Source organism: Choloepus didactylus, chromosome 5 (genome assembly GCF_015220235.1).
Source record: "Choloepus didactylus isolate mChoDid1 chromosome 5, mChoDid1.pri, whole genome shotgun sequence".
In the NCBI taxonomy this organism is placed as follows: Eukaryota; Metazoa; Chordata; class Mammalia; order Pilosa; family Megalonychidae; genus Choloepus; species Choloepus didactylus.
In genome coordinates, this window is record NC_051311.1 from 61,918,197 (window position 1) to 61,937,096 (window position 18,900).

Below are 18,900 nucleotides of genomic sequence, written 5' to 3' on the forward strand. Positions count from 1 at the left end.
AGTGTGTGGTTGAAATATGTACCCCAACAAAAGACATGTTCTTAATCTTAATCCTTGTCCCTGTGGGTGGGAACCCATTTGTAAATAGGACCCTTGGAAGATGACTCACTTGTGAATAGAATCTTCTAAGATTCTGTGTAAGTGTGGTCCAACTGAATCATGATGGGTCTTGATACATATTACTGGAGGCCTTAAAAGAGAGAGCTACAGAATGAAAGAAGAGCAAATACAGGAGAAGACTGAAGACATTGCCATGTGACAGGAGGCACTGATGCAAGCCAAGGAACTCCAAGGATTATGTCAAGCTAGCAGCAGAACTCTACAAACTTTGGGGAGAAAGCATGGCCTTGCTGACACTTGGATTTTGGACATCTAGCCTCTAAATCCGTGAACTAATAAATGCTTGTTGTTTAGGCCAACCCACTGTGTGGTATTTCCATAATAGCTCTACCAAACTAAAATACTTAGAGAACAGCACATATTAATTATTTGTCTTGGGTAAGAATCATACTGCTCTTGAGGTTTCCCTTCCATAAAATGTGGATAATAACATCTAGCCCACCTTTTTCATGTGGTTTTGGGGGAGTACACAAAGATTACAAACACAAAAGTTGTGAATAATTTATCCTGCAAGCCCAAATGCCATCCTTTCTACTGTTCCAAATTTAGAGAAGTCCCACTGCCACCCATCATTCTGCTTACATCAGCCTATTTTATTTTCTTTATAGCAGTTCTTATCACCTAAATTAACTTTTTTCATTTAACTGTACTTGAGTGTTTCCTCTCTCTCCGACTACAATGACATCCTATGCAAGAAGGAATTTTGTTTTCTGATTTGCCACTGCATTGCCGGTATCTAAAACTGTGCCTGGCAAATAGTAGGCACTCATAATTGCTTGAAAATGGTAAACTTTCGGTGTTAAAATTTTTATCTTTAGAACACTTTTAAAGTTGGATTTCAGGTGCACAGAAATAAATTAATCATAATCCTTGCTTAAAGATACTATTATTGGTGATCCATGCATGGCCTCTTCTAATTATTTAGCTGTTCAGTTTTTTTAAAAAATCATATCATAAACAACTGAAAAAGCAGAACCTAAAACAAAAGCTAGGGCCATCTAACCAAAGGGTCCCATTTCCTGACTCATCCTGCCTCCCCCCTATCTGATGTAATCATCATTCAGAATCCCAGATCCTTCGTTTGAGTTGTCTTAAATCCATCTCCCTGGAAGTAGAGGCTAAGATGGGCAGGGATGTGGAATCAGCTGGAGACTGGCTTTAGCCTGGGGAGCCCTGGAGCACACACTGCATCACAACGTTGGCCCTGCCTTGAGGCAAAGGACTAGCTGGTACCCCTGAGTGAGTCAGGCATTGGCTGACACTTTGAGGCCATGTAAAAGAAAGCAAGTGCGTAGCCTCCTGAGAAAGGCAGCCCCCATTTGGCCAAAGGCAATTCTCCAGAGAGGGGTGGAAGCATGAGCTGTGGATAGCCAGCACTCGGAGCAGTTGGGATCAGTGCACTCAACCAGGGAAAGAGGTCTGGGCATGTCTGCTATGCCTTGCTTCCCTCTTTACATAGTTTTACCATTATTTGTTAAGTCTCCTTAAAAGTGTGTGTGTGTGTGTCTGTATATATATATATGATATTTTAAATATATTTATATAAATACACATAAGCATTTTAAAAGGATTATACACCATGACCAAGTGAAATTTATTCCAGGAATTCAAGGGCTGTTCAATACATGAAACTCAATGTAATACACCACATAAATAAAAAGAAGGAAAAAAACACACGATTGTCTCAATTAATGCAGATGTTTGGAATTTTATAGAAAGGATATCATACTAAATATTGTTTTAACTGCCATATAGCATTTCGGTGGGTGAATATACAATACTTTATTCACCCATTCTCCCGCTGATGGACTTCTGAGTTGCTTTTAGGTTTCTGCTTATACAAGCAGTGCTGCTATGAACATTCTTGTATGTGTTTCCTGTGGGACATGTGCAAGAATTTCTTGAGTGTGTGACTGGAGGGGAATAGTTGGAGCATAAGGTGTGACCTTTAGAAGATAATGCCAAATTGTTTTACAAAGTGGTTTTACTAATTCACACTCCCAAAAGGAATGTATGAGATCTTGTCATCCACATCCTCTCCAACCTTTTGATTTTTGTAAATTGAATGAGTATAAAATGGCATCTCACTGCAGTTTTGATTTGTACTTCCTAGATCATGAGTCACCTCTTCATGTTTATCAGGTATACCTATTTCCTCTTATGTAAAATACCTGCTCACATCTTTTGCCCATTTTTCTATTGGGTTGTTTGTGTTTTTCTTATCAATTTGTTGGAGTTTTGCATATGTCCTTTGGCTGCAGTGTCTAGTATAAATATTGTGAATATCTTCTCCAAGTTTGCAACTTGTTTTATCACTTTCTTTATGGTGTCTCTTAATGAACAAAAGTTCTTAATTTTATTGTAGTCACAGGTATAGGTCTTTTCATTTCATGCTTATGTCTTGTTTAAGAAATCTTTCCCTTAAGGAATCTAAGGGACAAACTCGATCTGAGTGGGGGGTGGGGGGGTCATAAATTGAGCCAGGTAAAAGACAAGTCACAGAGGCAAGCACTGCCACACCTGCTGAGGCACTGTCTAGTCCAAGGCAGCCCTGACTGGCCAGCACAAGTGACCAGCTGGCTGGCTGCCAGGTGTGTTCTGGTTGTAGAATTGGAAACATCATGCTATTAGAACTGAATGTCATTAAAAATTCTAATCATAGACTGTAATTAACTTTCCTTGCTCTGACGCCCCGCTCACTAAGCAACCTTCTGATTATAATTTGGCTTCCCATGTATCTTACCTACAGGGAGAGAATGTACTGTTCAGACTACGTGAGGATTCAATCCACTAAACAGTTATATGCCATGATGTAAATTAATAAATTTGTATTCTGATTTTATCATAGGCCTTATTTGAGCTCTGTAAGCGTGAGTCAGCATCCCTGAGTCTAATCAACATGGACACCAAAAATATCAAGCTGCTGAGCTGAAAAACTAAGAGCCAGACCCAGGACCAGATTGAAATCGCTACGGTAACACTGCCCCGGAGGCCCGTTGGCCATCGGAGAAGGCCTCCCTACATATCATGCGATACAGACAGGGATTAAAATTGACTTTTGACATTATAAGGACCTGTATATTCAAAACCATGCCTTGATTCTGTTCAGGTGAAAGTGAAGAATGGGAAATGATCATGAGACTTATATTGAACATTTATTGGCTTATGAGTACATACCAGAGGCTGCATAAATCCTAGACAGAAGCATAAGATATACAGACACGTTAAAAAAAAAAAAAAAGGGCAGACAGTACTTGCTGAGGAGCAATAGAACAAGAGGAGTCTGACAGATGAATTCCTGTTCCACTTAGATGCTCATGGTCCAGCGGAAAAACAAAACCAGAAGGAAGCACAGGGTACGCTAGAGCACAAAAAGGAATGTGCCAAGATAGTGAGATTATCCAGGACAGAGGAATGATTTAGGACCCGGAGGGTAAGGGCAAGATCTTTGAAGTGAGTTCAGAAGGCAAAGCCTATTAGGACCACTGGGGATAATTCAGGAATCACCCGCTATTTAGCTCAGGGGTCCATCCCGGTGAGCAGCACCTATGACACATCCCTTTCTGGCATCCCAGTTACAACGAATAATAAAAGGAAAACTGATAAGAACTATAGTATCTGGAAATTCTTGACCCAGTGATGTGAAGTAATCCTCTATCTTGTATTTGGACTCCTCCTGGCAAAAAAAAAAAAAAAAAAAAAGGAAGGCCTATACTAGATGACCTTAAAGGATTTGTTGCTCAAAGAAAAATATGTTCACGAAAGAGTGAGATGGATTAAAGGAAGTTCTGCGTCATCTCTGTCTCCCACAGCACAGGCCCAGAGGCCCCTAGCAGACCAAGGTCACTGGTTTGGATAGATGTGGATGAGGCTAGAGAACCATCTCAAATGTTGTTTTGTTCTAAAAATGAGGTAGAGGTGTACCACGCAGTAAGGAACAATCCTAAGTGTGGCCTGCTCAACCAGCTGTGTGGAAGGAGAGAAACACAAAAGGCTCAGCAAAACAGCAGGACCAAGATATAGCAGGGTTGGCAGAAGCCCCCTCACAGGTGCACTGCCAGGATGCACAAACTCCAGGGAGTGGTCATGGAGAGGGCTGACCTGTGTTCTTAACAAAGCCATACATCAAGGCCTCAGTGTGCGTGTATATTTGGGTATAATTAAATAAAGAAAGAGTGGGGTTCCTTGTCTAGTAGAGATGGTCCCGTACATGCTCCATGATGGTCTTCAGTCCCAGCCAGGTCTCCTCTGCAGTGGGAATGATCTGGTTGGCTGGCAGGAGGAAGCCATAGTGCCCAGTATCTCTCAACTCAAAGGTGAATGCATACTTGATGTTGTTATCATAGGCCCAGTCGATGCTACTCCCACTAGCTGGGTCTGTAAGTTAGAGAAAATACTTTTGAAGCCGGTTACCTTCAGGGTTAGATATGAAGGGCCCAGGAGCTCTGCATGCCTGTTGTCTCTTGGGGATTCAGAGTTCTTTCTGCAAGACATCAGGCTTATAAAACACACACAGACATTGTGTCTGTGTACCATTGGCCTATTCCACATGAATTAGGCTGTCCTGCACCATGAGGACTTAAAACAAGAGATTTCAAATCTGCATTCCCACCATGTCACTAACCCACTTTGTAGACTTCTGCAGGTCACCCCAAACCAATCTTTACAGAGACAGAGTGTGTGGCAGGCAGCTTCCGAGAGGCCCTTCAATGATCCTGTCTCTTGGTCTTTGTCCCCAGTGTAGTCCCCTCCTACAGTGAACAGGGCTGACTTGACCTGGGTAACCAACAGGACAGTACAGAAATAAAGATGTGTGACTTCCAAGCTGTGTCATAAAAGATGCTGTGGTTCAGCCTTGCTCTCTTTTGGATCACATGCCCTGGGAAAAGCCAGCTATCATTTTGTAAGGACACTCTAGAAGCTCTATGAAGAGGTCCATGTGGTGAACTGAGGCCTCCTGCTAATAATCAGCATTAACTCACCAGGCATGTGAGGGGTCACCATAGAAACAGCAACTCCAGTCCCAGTCAAGCTTTTAGAGGACCATAGCCTGGAAGACATTCTGACTGCAAACTCACGAGAGACCCTGAGTCACCCAGCTACGCTCCTGAATTCCTGACCCACAGAAACAATGCGAGAAAATATATATATATATATTTAACCACCTAATGTCCAGGTAATTCTTTATGTAGCAATAGATAACTGATGCACAGGGAGAATGAAGCACAGCCCTTGGGACTCCCCTTTGCCAAAGGCTTGAGACAGGCAAGATCCCTGCTTTTCTGCTTCTTCCCAGTCAAACTTTACTAGAGCAGAAATCGGCTAAAAGTGCAAAGTGTAGATGTTATTGAATAAAATGATGTCAATAGCAGCTATCATTAATTGGGCATCTGCCATGAGCCAATCATTACACTAAAAACTTTACATTTATGACCTCATTTAAACTTTACAAAACCCAATGAGGTGGGTATTTTTGCCTTGTTTTACACATAAGGAAATCCAGGCTCAGGATGGATAACCTACTTAAAGAAACCGAAGGGAGACAGATGGGTGAACCCAGGTCCATTTGATGATGGCCCATGCTCTTTTCAGCCTACTTAAGGACCATTCAATCTAGGCCCTGCCTATTAACTGCAAATATGGGTCCTTTTGTTTTTTCATCATTCCTGAGGGTTGTTTCCCATGATACCATTTATGATTTTTCTATAGATGTTGCTTCCACTAAGATTATATACGTGCTCCCTGACTGTATGGAACAGGCTTTCCTATACCCCAAAATTCCTGTGTGACTCTCAGGGCCCTATGGCCTTTCTCTACCCTGAGAAACTGTTGAACAAACAGCTGATAATGGTACCAGAAGTTTCTGGATGTTATTTATATAGCAAGGTCAAGTATTTCAGAACATACCTAAAATTCAGGAAGGAGGAAAAAGGGTCTCTGCTAAACAAAATGGCCACATTCATAAACTTCACTTTATATGGGTCCCTGCTCAAAGCTTACCCCCTTTTTTTTAAAACACAAGTGAGAACATACCATAAACACTCTTCTGCACACTGCATCTTCTCAATTAACAATTGAAGATTATTTCCTATTAGCACATATAGAGCCACCTCATTGATTTAAGGGCTGCATAGTGCTCCATTGTATGAATGCACTAAAATGTGTTTAACTGGCACTCCCCTGATGGACATTTACATGCCTACCAGTATTTTGCTAATATAAACAACATTACCATGAACATCTTTAATACTTGCCATGCATCCACAAGTCAAACAAGCCCAAAGATCTTGTTTCCAAGCCCTTGGTAGATCAGAATCAGTGAAGAGGAGGGGAAAGGGTTGCTAGAGGCAGCTGGTCTGAAAGCAGTACAGGCTACCACTATCTGATAGGAAGGAAACATACAAACTCCCACAAGCAGACACAAGAACTAAAGAAGCGAAACAGGCTGGGGTAGCATAGGAATCAAACAGTCCCATGAGGCACAGCCAGCCTTCAGGATATAATAACTGATGTTCAGCAGATGATCTAATCTGAAGAAAGGGGCTTAAAGCTCTTCTACAGGCTCTGTTTAAGAAGGCAGGAAAGTGTGAAATCCATTTTGGAATTATTTTAATCTAAAATGGTAATATTAGAAAAGTTCCATGGGGGGAGAGTCTTATTATGCAAAAACTGATTACTTTTTTGGAGAGCATGGAGGGCAGACAAAGCCCATAAGGAACACAGATGATAAGCCCTTGAAATAGGTAGGAGACTTTACGCCTCCTAGACAACCCTCAGGAGAGGACTCCTCCTCTTCTGTTGGAGGAATCTAATGCGTATCTCTTTGTTGGGCACAACTCACACTGGGGAGAATGTGTTTGGAGGACAAGACCATTGTTTAAACTAGTGTTTGACCCAAAAGCTGAGAGCCTGGTGACCCACAGAGATCTTTTGGGAGGACCTCTAAATTCAGAGAGCTGGTACCAAGCCTCTTTTAACTCTCTTTGGTCCCTGACTCAGTTGTGACTAATTAAGCAGAGGGTGGAGAAACTCGCCTGATGTGCTCTCTGAAGAGCTCCCATCTAACAACAGTAATAATGATAAACCGTGAATAATTAATGGATTGTTGCTGCAATTAACAACACAAACACCAGCATCATGCCAGCCACTTCAGGCAGCCTAGTGGCATGTGAAACCCAGAGGCGGGCATCCAGATCAGACACCCAGGGGATGGGGTGGGGAGTCTTCTCAGAAGAGGAGGACTGAAGGGAACAGCTAGTGTAGAGGGGGAAGGAAGTAGGATGGGAGAGCGAATTATAGCACTGAAGAGGAAAGAAAAGCCAGCAAGCTTGCAGGGGCTCTGCAGGTGGGCCTATTGTTGGAAAACTATTTACAAAGGAGGCACAAGGGAAAAGAAGGGATCAGAGCTGTGCTTCCCATGTTGGCACTACATTTCCCATTTACAGCATGGATTTTAAAGAATGATCATATTTTTTCCAAAGGAAACATTTAAAGACAGACTCAGAGAATAAGAGAACTGGAAGTATCTCAGCAGGAACACTGGGAATTGCTCAGATGAAACATTTTGGTGAAAAACCAAAACAAAGGTGAAGTTGTGGGTAACAAGCCTCAAGATCAGGCTCAGGTTTGACGGTTTTGGCAGTTTGGGAGTGGTTTTATTGTTGTTGTTGCAGTTGTTGTTTTGACTGATTGGTTGATGTCAGCCACTGTTGGGAGGGCCTCCTGGCCCAGCATGCTATATTCCAACACTCATTTACTTCTGATAGGAATGCCAACCTCTCCCTCCCCCAGCACCACCACCATGGATGTGCCAATCCAAAGCTGACTTCCCTCTGAAATGGAATGGGCTTGAGGAAGTTTTGATAAATGATGTCAGGATCCTTAATGCAAGGTAAAGAGAGGATAGGACTCAACTAATCACAGGCTCATGGTAAACCACCTGGTGGTGGTACTGGTGGTAGTGGTGGTGATGTCAGAGACGGCTGCAACAGCTATTATAACCCAGGCTTGACATAAATTCAATCTATTCCTAACAACAAAAACAAATCAGATAGCAACATAGGATGTCTAATTTGCAGCTTTCTTCCCACTCCATTTCAAGTTTCCTCTTACAGCATTTTCTAAGGACTAATGAATAAAGCAAGTACTCACAGACAGTCGTGCAGGTAGGACCCACTTTGTACTTAGTGCCCTGCAGTGAAGCCAGAGCTTCGGCCGCACGCCTTGCCACCTCATCCTGGGAGGAGGGAGCCAGAGAGTTAGAAAGGAGGATCCCACCAGCCTGACATTCCTCAGCTGTTCTGCACTGCGATGGTTTGGAATTCTCAGCACCTCCCCTGATTTTCCCCTCTGGTCTCTTCTTCTTTCCCATCCAACCAGGGCCAAAGCTTGACTATAAACAGAGGGAAATGGAATGGTTCCTCCAACTCCTTCTCCCACCACATCCTCAGTTCTTTCCTTCCAGTTGGGGAAGCTGGTAGAAGACGGTAAAGGGGGAGGTAGAAGAAGACAGATAAGCCCTCCAAAAGCATGTGTACTGTATACTCAAACTGAAAGAGTCATATTCAAGTTCTCCAGAGATCTGGAGGGCTGCTCATCAATCCATGAGGAATATAGTAAAGCCACCATCATCTTTACCTATCCTAAGGAAGGGGAATGTCATGAACATAAGGGAAGGCCACAGAGTGACCTCAGGGTGGAGGTGGACACAGGGTGGCCACATATGGGGTTGCCTTGCACACAGCTTCTGCCTGAGAGGGCCAGTGGAGGCCAGAATCTAGCCCACAGTTAGCCAAGAGCCCTGGGTGGGGCTGCCTCTGCCCAGGGATTTACGGGCTAGAGGTAGCAGGGGAAGAGGTGTGCCCTCAAGCAGACCAGCACAGAGACAGTGGCCCAGCAGTCACCCTGCAGACGTCACCTCCTGCTCCAGCAAGTCCACCCCTAAGTGTGTCACTACATCTGGGGGTGACTCATTGTATGTGACACAAGACACACAGCCTCCCCTGGCTGTGGCCTACACCCCCTAAAATAGAGTGAGGAGCATCTGCCCCTGCCCACCACATTGTCAATCACAGCTCTTGTCAAGCAGTAGGCTGTTGATATGTTTCCATCAAACACAAGTGAGAAGGAAAGGCCAGGAGTGGCTCCTAGAACTCACAGTAGACACAGAAGTGAGGGACACAGTCTTTCTGTCCCCAGTAAGCCTGATGGCTCATCCCAAAAGCCAGAGAAAGAAGATTGGGCCCTTAAATGAAACAAGCCCAGATTTCTGGACTTTGCCCATAAAGCTGCTGAACAACTTAGGCAATACCCAAAGGGGAAAGCAGACCCAAGGCTGGGTGGAAGGCAGCCCATCACTTACCAGCTCAGCAGCATCTGGGACCTTGTGGACTGTGTACCCATATGGATACATCAGCAGCTGTGAATAGCTGTGCAGGTCAATGAAACATTTGAAATTCCCATGTTTTTGGATGAAATCTACCACTGATTTCACCTCTACTTCTGAATTGGCATGGGGTCCATGGTATACTTCTGAGCACGGGTTGTTACTGGCTCCCTCTCCTGCAGGGGACAGCCCAAGTAGAAACATCAATCCATGGAACAAGAAAATAGAAATATAAGACACACAAACCAGAGGAGATAGTTGAAGGTATTGGCAAAGGGCAGACTACTGCTAGGTGCTATGGAGAACCTGGTCTGTGGTGGGTGTATACTTGCAAGGAGAGCATGTGAGAGGAAGCTTGAGGTATCGATATACTACAACAGAGGAAGAAAATTGCTAGGACTCCTGTAAATGGATAGAGTTGACCTTGGGTCTCACCAATAACAGTTGTTATAAATACTCAATATCATACTCGACAACGAGTTGTTAATTAACAAGTATTCTAGATAATTAACGTGAATATCTATAAATAATGAAAATGTTTCCATTTATACTGGTATCTGCTCATTCTCTTGGTTCAGATTATACTGGCCAATGCTGCCCCAAATAATCTACTATTGTGATTAAAATCTCTCGATTATTTGACAGGTATTTAGAAATACTGCCATCTGTGTTGCTTCACAGTATAGCTCCCTGAGGTATCTGGCGTGTGTGTGTGTGTGTGTGTGTGTGTGTGTGTGTGTGTGTGTGTGTGTGTGAGTGAGAGAGAGAGAGAGAGAGAGAAACAAAAAAACACCCCAGTTTGGGGAATATCTGGCTTATCTCTGATATCCTCGGGCCCAAATCTGTATCAGCTCCTTTTCCACAAATACTTGCATGGTATTTCTATGCAAGTAAAAGAAGTACACCAAAAACCAAAACATCAGTGCAGCTGTGGAATAGTGAAAGAGAATTATTTGGAATTGGAAGGTAAGTTTAGATTTTAACTCTCATTAGCCATATGATTTCAGATTGTCTCTGAGCCACTATTTTCTCATTTCAGGTAATAAAATTCACTTACTAGGTAAGAAGAATAAAAGAATTAATACATGGGAAGGTGTGGGGTACATAAGTGGTCCTTCTGCAGGGGATGGTTTTTAAATAGCTTGAATTCAAAACCCAGGTCTCCTAATTCTCATTCTCATTCCGTGACATCAAACTGCTGAGGGTAACAGCTAAGGGCAAACTGCTAGAGTTTAATCTTCACAACACATATTGCCTCTTAGGGAACTGTAGATGCCGCAACAGTGCATCCTCTTGCTGTATAGCGGATTCAATTATTTGCTATTTGCCATTACTCAACTGTATCCAGCAGCAACTCTGTGGGCCCTGACTGTGTGGATGCGGCAATCTATAGTGGTAATTGCCACCAGCGGCCCTTCCATCCACCCACAAACTTGCCCAGGAGAAGCTGGTGTGGCCAGGGATAAGAAAGCCTCTTGGATTTGTACATCTAAGACTAGAGCAGTTTATAAAATAACAATGTAGGCTGTAATCACAATGTAAAAAGGCTCTGTCCCACAGTTTGCTCAGGAGGGCATGAATTACTAAATCATTCCCTTTCAAAATTACAAAATAAAACCAAACAGCTAAAACCAAGCTCTAGAGGGTATAAGGAATTCACCCAAAGTCTCTCGGTGAATCCGCAGTGGAGCTGGCCTGGGAACTCGGCCCCTCACTGCCAGTTCAGAACATGGAGGAGCAGTCTACTCGGGTGTAGCTGGATTTAAAACTGTCTCCCTCACCCACCTGCAAAACTGGCATTCCAATTTCTATTTGGGTCAACACCAATGCAGGGGCTTCCAGGATTTCTGGACCGTGTCTTCCTCCAGAATCGATTCTGAAAAAACCACCAAGGAAGGACAAACATCCCAAGAGAGGTCAGGGCACAGGAGAGGTGAGGGTTTGCTTTAAGGCCCATGATGGAGATGGAGTTCTGCCTGGAGGGTCTTCTGGGCTCCATCCTTGCTAACTGAGCAGTCTTTTATGCCCCAGAGAGAGGAGGTTTAGCCCTCTCTGGCCTTAAGAAAGGGTCTCCTCCAGATTTCCCCAATGAAAACTTTGTAACGCAAGAACCCGGCCAATACCACCTGAACCCACTGTCAATTTTTGGCTTCTGGTAAAAGTGAGACAAACGGATATTATGTGCCGCAATCATCTCTGATGTGCTAAGAAGTACACGGCACCTGTTTTATTCTTGCCCAAAAAACTGAACCTGAAGCAACTCTAAACCTCCAGATCTGACAGCCAGTGTATAGGAAATACAAAGAATAAGGGAACAAATTAAATGGCATGGTAAAGAAACCATCAGACAAATTCAGAATGTGAGACATTCTACGGACAAATTACTTGGTTTCCTCCAACAAATGAATGGCATTATACAATGGGTAGGGTGAGGGGCCTGTTGTAGAACAAAAGAAACTTCAGAGACACAACAAACAAATATAGCAGGAAGACCCTGTTTGGATCCTGATTTGAAGAAACTGACTCCTAAAAGACATTTTCAAGACAATTAGAAGCATTAGATGATATTAAAGAACTTCCGCTAATTTTTTCAAAGGTGACAGTGGGGTGATGTTTTTAAAAATAATCATCAGCTAGAGAAGCATACTAAATTATTTTGGGGTGAAATAACATAATGTCTGCGATTTGTTTCAAAATATCTCAGGAAAAAATGTGTGGGAGGGAAACATGAAAAGAAGATTGGTAAAATGTTGATAACTGTTCCGGATAGATTGTGAGGATTCATCAGACTATTCTCTCTAAAAAAAAAATATTCCCTGATGATTCTCAGCTCTGAGAATGACTGGAAAATGAAATCGCAAGGAAACTTGTGATATGCACATCTTTTCCAGGATCATGCAATGATTTAGTGGCAAAGCAAGGAATTCAACCAAAAACTCTTAACTCCAGCCCATTTGGTGTTACTCACTTCAGTTTGAGTGTACACATATCCATCAGGATTGGCCACAGGCAACAAGAAAATATCCATTTTCTCCAAGATGGAGGTGATGGATGGATCCTTCCCGTAATCAGATACAATCTATGCAAAGACAAAGCGCCTGTCAGCTATACCGATCACAGGCGGAGTTGCTAGGTCTAAGCCATGTATCTTCCCCAGATGCCCTGCTCCTAAAACAGTATCCACACTCTGAAGCCTCCCTGCCACCCTCATCAGTGCGGCTCCCAGTGAAGCCTTTTGCACACTTCAAAACCTGGGTGGAACCTGGCTCCATAAGCGACATCTTCTGCAATCAGTCCTGGGGTGGCTGGTTTACTCGCTCCTTCTGGAGGGTGAGACGGGAGGCTGCCTCATATCATAGTAGTGATTGGGAATTTTATCCCCCATTAAAGGGGCATGGAAGTTGTAGCCTCCACAAGCACCACCCCTCCCCTCCCAGAGCTGGCTCAAAACAGGCTTTCCAGAGGGGGGGGGGGGGGCAGTGTGAGGTCCCTGAGGGCCCGTGGGGCTAGGAGGGGCATGTAGGCAAAGCTCCTGGGCGTTTTGCTGCTAAGAAGGCTCTGGTCCCTTCTTGCGAAGACCACTGCAGGTCAGCATTTTAGGCCTACCTCTGCTGCTTAATAGCTTGTTCACCGCCATGAACACCCTCTGCCATTTCGCGCCCCTGGGCTGACCAATGGGCCTTGATTTTTTTGAATCTCTAACCTCAAATGGGCCCTGGCCTACTGTGTCTGTGCACAGTGTCTTTCCACCTTGTCCTCTGGGCCCAGCCACACGGACGCCATGGGGGCATCCCGAGCCCATCAAAATTCTTGGCTAATACCAGGCGACATGACCTTGCTCGCCATCCAGATCCCTGTGGCCTGAGTGATCCACTCGCGGGAATGCATGCCAGCGTTGAGCCAAATGGCTGGCCGCTTCTTGCCTTTTCCAGTGCTGAACTGCAGAGGGAAAAAGAAGCCAGAAAATGACCCTCCTGCTCTCATCTCCTGCTCACCTTTCCTCTCCCTGTCTCGATCCTATTCATTTAATCCATTTAAGATAATTCAGAGACCAAATGTTCCTCAGGGTACCATCTATTTACCAGGCTTATCCATGACCAGGGAGCTTAATCGGGTGGCTGGCAGGCCAAGCCGCAGCTCCAGGCAGCATGAGACTCTTCAGCATTTGAAGCAAGTGTGAAAGGGAAATGAATGCCATTGTGGATAATAATGACAGTGTGATTAGAGATAATATTATTTCTCTTGAAAGACCTAAAATGGCATCTCAACAGAGAGACACAAGAGTGCGTGAACAAGTCTTCTCTAGTTGATGCAATAAATGAGTCTGGTTTTTAAATCAGGAAGGGGCGTTCACTATGGCTCTTTGCAAATGGTATTAATGAATTCTAATTCATGCCTTCACCAGACAGTTCAGTCAGAGTTGGTGCTAATGAAGCCAGGGCCTCCATCCAATTGGCAAATAATCTAAACATATTTATTTTAGAGAAACCAGCTCAGGGGCAGGTATCCTCTCACTAGAAATTTGCCCACTGCTGTAAGCCTGGGTTCTTCAGGGCTTATATGGTGCTAAGGATTTAGCAAATTCTTAACACCATCAGTTGTTCTGTGGTTCATATCTCCAAATTCCTTTTTATTCATTTGGCTAGATTATTTATGTAATACATCCTTTGCTGATATAGACCTGAATCTGTTAGAAATAGCTGGAAAATAGGCTTCTGCAGCCAAGGATCCAAGATTACATCAACCCTAAAATTAGCTTCCTGGGTTGCTTTTCCAATAAGCACCACTAAAAGCAGAATAGAGTTTATAGACCTATCCCAATTTGTCTTGCTATTTACAGAAAGATGGGAATGGAGGCAAAAGACTGAGGACCCTCTGAGAGATTCCTGGAATGCTAACCACTCTGCACAGATCCTACTTTTCAGACAAAACTTGGTCTGGGATGTGCACATTCCAACTCCCCCCATGTTAAGCAAAAGCAAGGGATTCTCTGTCAGACCAAATTCTAACTGGGGTAACATGTCCCCGACATCACTCTCCTCCCTTAAGTCAAGGAGATCCTGAAAAGCCCTCCTTCAGAGGGCTGAGGGCTGTTCCTGGACATGAGGAACCAGGGGCCTGAGCTCTGTCAGGATCCCTCCAGGTACATGGAACCTCACCTTCAGTACATACAATGGCCGGTTTTCAAACGAATGTCCAATCTCCAGCCTGCTCACAAAGTCAGGAAAATCTGCAACAATGCTGTCCATCTCCTGGTAAATCTGTAGCATGAAAGAGTGAACCCAAGGGCATTTTATTGTTCAGCTCTGGGTAGGTATCTGTGACTTCATCTTGTTGGTCTTAATGATATCTCCCTGTCCCTTTTCCTGGGGTTGACAATATTATTGGCATGGAATGTTTACTCTTGAGGAAGTGCCTTAAGAATTCTTTCCTACAATTTTCTAGAGAATGACACATTTTATTTGTTCACAAAATTATAGTCCACTAAACTAGAATAGAGAGACTTAAGCAGATATTGCTCCAATAGCTGCAGCCCTTTACACAAATAATAAACTAGATCAACAGCAACACTTAACCAAGGTTCTTGAAAACAGTGTTCTCCAAACCTTTTTGATCGCTTTCTCTAAAAGTAAAAGAAATAGTTAGCATGTGCCATGTGTATATATATAGAGAGAGAGAGAGACAGAGACAGAGACAGAGACAGAGAGAGAATATTATAAAAACAAGAACAGAAAAATCAAAATGAAAATAGGTTGCATTAATAATAAATATATGTAGAAATATAAATAGAAGTTATAATAGTTTCTTCCTCCATCCCAAAGGACCATCTTGCTTACATCCTGCTATTCAGGCACTCCACTCTCTAAAGGTTTTGTGAGAGCAACTGAAAGTTGTAAATCATAGCTAAGAATGCTTCCATTTGCTTTCAGCAAAAAAGATTTGATTTAAATAGAGCACATCCATATTAGTCGCTTGAGCCTTAAGAAGGATGTTGCTCAAGAAGGAAATAAAGAAGTTAATATTTAGTCTTTCAAACTGGAAGAAGGAAAGCCCAGCCCCTTGAAGATGGTGGAAAGAGATGATTCAGGGCTCCACCGTCCCACAGAAGCTTTGAAGAAGTATCTAAACTGGCAGATATATCTTTCTCAAAGCTCCAGAGAACAAAGGACTCAGTAACAAGGCAAGCACCAGATCAAGAAAAAGGTTACTTAAAAGTGATGGAGTCTCATGGCACCCTGGCCCCTCGCCCACCCTTCACTGGCATGGCATGGAGCTGGTACATGTGGATCCCTGGTCCCAGTTCTGAAGGGAGCAGAGTAACCCTTATGCACACACTAGGAGCATATATGTCTGGCCCGATGTGTCTGGTGGTGGCCTGAGGGACTCGCTGTCCCAGAACTTGCCCTGCATGTAGAAGTCTGCTCACCAAGTTCTCCTACACAATGCTGCCAGAGAGCAATCAAGTCATCCTGCCTGGGGCAAGGGACTGCTGGCTGTATGCCATACAGTGCAATACCCAGGTCTGTGAGGCAGCTGTTTCCTAGGGACAAGGGGACATTTGGAACCATAGGAATAGGGGAATTCCTACAGCCACATGCACATGCCCAACACTAAAGGCTTGCAGAAAGGAAGCTTCTATGCTTTGACTTGGAGCTATTCGCCAAACTCATTATATGGATATGCCCTGAAGGAAGAACACTCAACGCAGGTTGATCTGCAAAGACTAGGAAAAGATGTTTTCCTTTTTTTTGGTTAGCTCCTGGCATTCAAGGAAAGCTCTGTTACAACACTAACTGGATAAAAGCTTAAGATACAGACACCTCAGAGTATAAATTCCAGTGATAAGACACTAAAATATCAAAATGTCCAGGTTTCGAAAAAGATTATAAAACATACAAAGAAACAGGAAGTGATGGCCCAGGGAAAGGAGAAGATTTAAGCATTAGAAACTATCCATGAGGTGGACCAGACCTGGAACATTCCATATAAAGACTTTTTTAAAAATGGTCCTAAATATGTTCAAAGAGCTAAAGGAAAACATGAACAAAGAACTAAAGGTAATCAGGAAAATGACAGATAAACACAAGGAGAATATCAATAGAGAGATGGAAATTACGGAAAGACACCAAACAGAGCTAAAGACCACAGTAACAGAAATTTAAAATCCCTAGAGGAGTTCAACAGAAGATTGGAGCTGGAAAAAGAAAGAATCAGTGAACTTGAAGATAAGACAATTGAAATCATTCAGTCTGAGGAGCAGAAGGAAGAAAGAATGAAGAAAAGTGAACAGTGCCTGAGGAAACTGTGGGACACCATCAAGAGTACCAATATACACATTGTGGGAGTCCCAGGAGGAAAAAAGAGAGAGAAATGAGCAAAGAGACTATTCAAAGACATAATGGCTGAAAACTTCCCAAATTTAACAAAAGACATGAATATATACATCCAAGATGCTCCATAAACTCCAAATAGGATTAATCCAAATAGACCCATAACATACCATGTTATAATCAAACTGCCAAATAACAAAGACAAAAGAGAGAATTCTGAAAGCAGCAAGAGAGAAGCAACATGTCACATACAACAGGACCTCAATAAAATCAAGTGTCAATTTCTCATCAGGAACCCTGAAGGCAAGAAGGCAATGGGAGGATACATTTAAAATGCTGGAAGTATAAAATTGCTAATGAAGAATTCTTTATCCAGTAAAACTTTCAAAAGTGAGGGAAGAGTCAACACATTCCCAGATAAACAAAAGCTAAGGAAATTTGTCACCACTAGACTGGACCTACAAGAGATGCTAAAGGGAGTTCTGAGGTTGAAAGGAAAGGACAATAGACAATAGATAAAAGCTGCATAAAGAAATAAAGATCTCCAGTGAAAGTAACGACATGGGTAAACATAAATGCCAGTATTTTTGGTTTATAACTCCACTTTTTACTTCCTACGGGATCTAAAAGGCAAACACATAAAATGTAATGATAAATCCATGGTTTGGGACTCATAATTAATAAACATGTATTTTGTGACAAGAACTACATAAAGGTGAAAGGACAGAAGGATATAAGAACATAGTTTATGTTTGTTAATGACATTATTAAGTTGGTATCGAAACAAACAAGATTGTTATAGATTTAGGATATTAAATTTAAGCTCCATATAACCACAAAGTAAACATCAGAGAACATGAAAACTTATAGAGACAAAAATTAGAGTACAGGTTACCAGGGGTGGGAGGAAGGGGTATTGAGGAGTTAATGCAAAATGAGTATTTTGGGTGTTAATGCAAAATGACTGTTTGGGGTGAAGGGAAAGTTCTAGTGACAGCAGGTAGCTTTGTAAATGCAACTTTGGTATGCTTGGGAGGGAATGGGATAGGAAGATATATGTTGTATATATGTTTCCACAATTTAAAAAAAAGAAAAGAAAGGTAAACTAAAGAGATAAGGACAGTTAAATGAAATACATGATAATGGATGGGACCTAATAGTGGAGTAGAAAAGATTCAAAAGGACATTATTGGAATATAAGAAAATATTGGTACAGAGTATAAGCTTTATATCAACATTAAATTTTTTTAACTTGATAACAGCACTTGGGGTGACTGCATGAATGAATATCCTTGTTCATAGGAAATGTACATGTAAGTATTATGTATTCAAGAAATATGATGCATGCAACATGCGCTCAAATGTTCATAAAATTAGATAAGCAATAGATGATTGATAGGAAAAAAAGAGAAAGAAATAAAGGAAGTAAAAAACAAACAAAAGAAAGAAAAAGAAAGGAAGGAAGGAGAGAAAGAGAGAAAGGAGAGGAAGAGAGAAAGAAAGAAAGAAAGAAAGAAGAAAGAAGAAAGAAAGAAAGAAAGAAAGAAAGAAAGAAAGAAAGAAAGAAAAGAAAGAAAGAAAGAAAAAGAAAGGAAGGAAGGAAGAAAGTAAGAAACAAAGAAAAAGAAAAATATGGATGGCCAGGGTGGTGGGGCATTGAAGTTGGTGGATCTGAGTGGATGGGCTGGGGGCTGGGGGTATGCCAGAGTTCTTTGTATGGGGTTTGTGTACTGTTTTCCTGCAACTTTTCTATGGGTTTGAGATTGTTTCAAAATAACAAGATTTTAAAAATTGGAAGAAGTAACTATACAGAGGAGGAAAATGTACAATCCATATAGAATAAAATCAAGCTAAAAGGGTTTATCAGACTTGTTGTCAATATGGCAGACTGAACAGAAGCAAGAAACCACTCCTCCAATACATAGACAAGCCACAGAAAATACAATGAAAATGTTTCAAATACATAGCCAATTTAAATGAAGAAAAAAAAAAAAAGAGCAGAAACGATAGGTGCCAGAAATGAAGAATTTAGTACTAAAGTAGAGCACGAGAGATAAAGCCACA

At 42.4% G+C, this 18,900-nt stretch overlaps 1 protein-coding gene across 2 annotated transcripts in view; it reads right to left on the reverse strand.

Annotated features, from left to right (window-relative positions):
- Positions 1-3,839: 3,839 nt before the first annotated feature.
- CPA4 (carboxypeptidase A4) overlaps positions 3,840-18,900 on the reverse strand; it is a 38,683-nt gene continuing 23,622 nt past the window's right edge. For both annotated transcript variants that reach the window (XM_037836157.1, XM_037836158.1), the window contains 7 exons: positions 14,665-14,766; positions 13,340-13,444; positions 12,474-12,584; positions 11,291-11,381; positions 9,482-9,681; positions 8,272-8,356; positions 3,840-4,497 (listed from right to left, as the gene is read on the reverse strand). In XM_037836157.1, the coding sequence (XP_037692085.1) occupies positions 4,310-4,497; positions 8,272-8,356; positions 9,482-9,681; positions 11,291-11,381; positions 12,474-12,584; positions 13,340-13,444; positions 14,665-14,766 (882 nt within the window). In that variant the 3' untranslated portion in view covers positions 3,840-4,309. The remainder of the gene's footprint in view (positions 4,498-8,271; positions 8,357-9,481; positions 9,682-11,290; positions 11,382-12,473; positions 12,585-13,339; positions 13,445-14,664; positions 14,767-18,900) is intronic.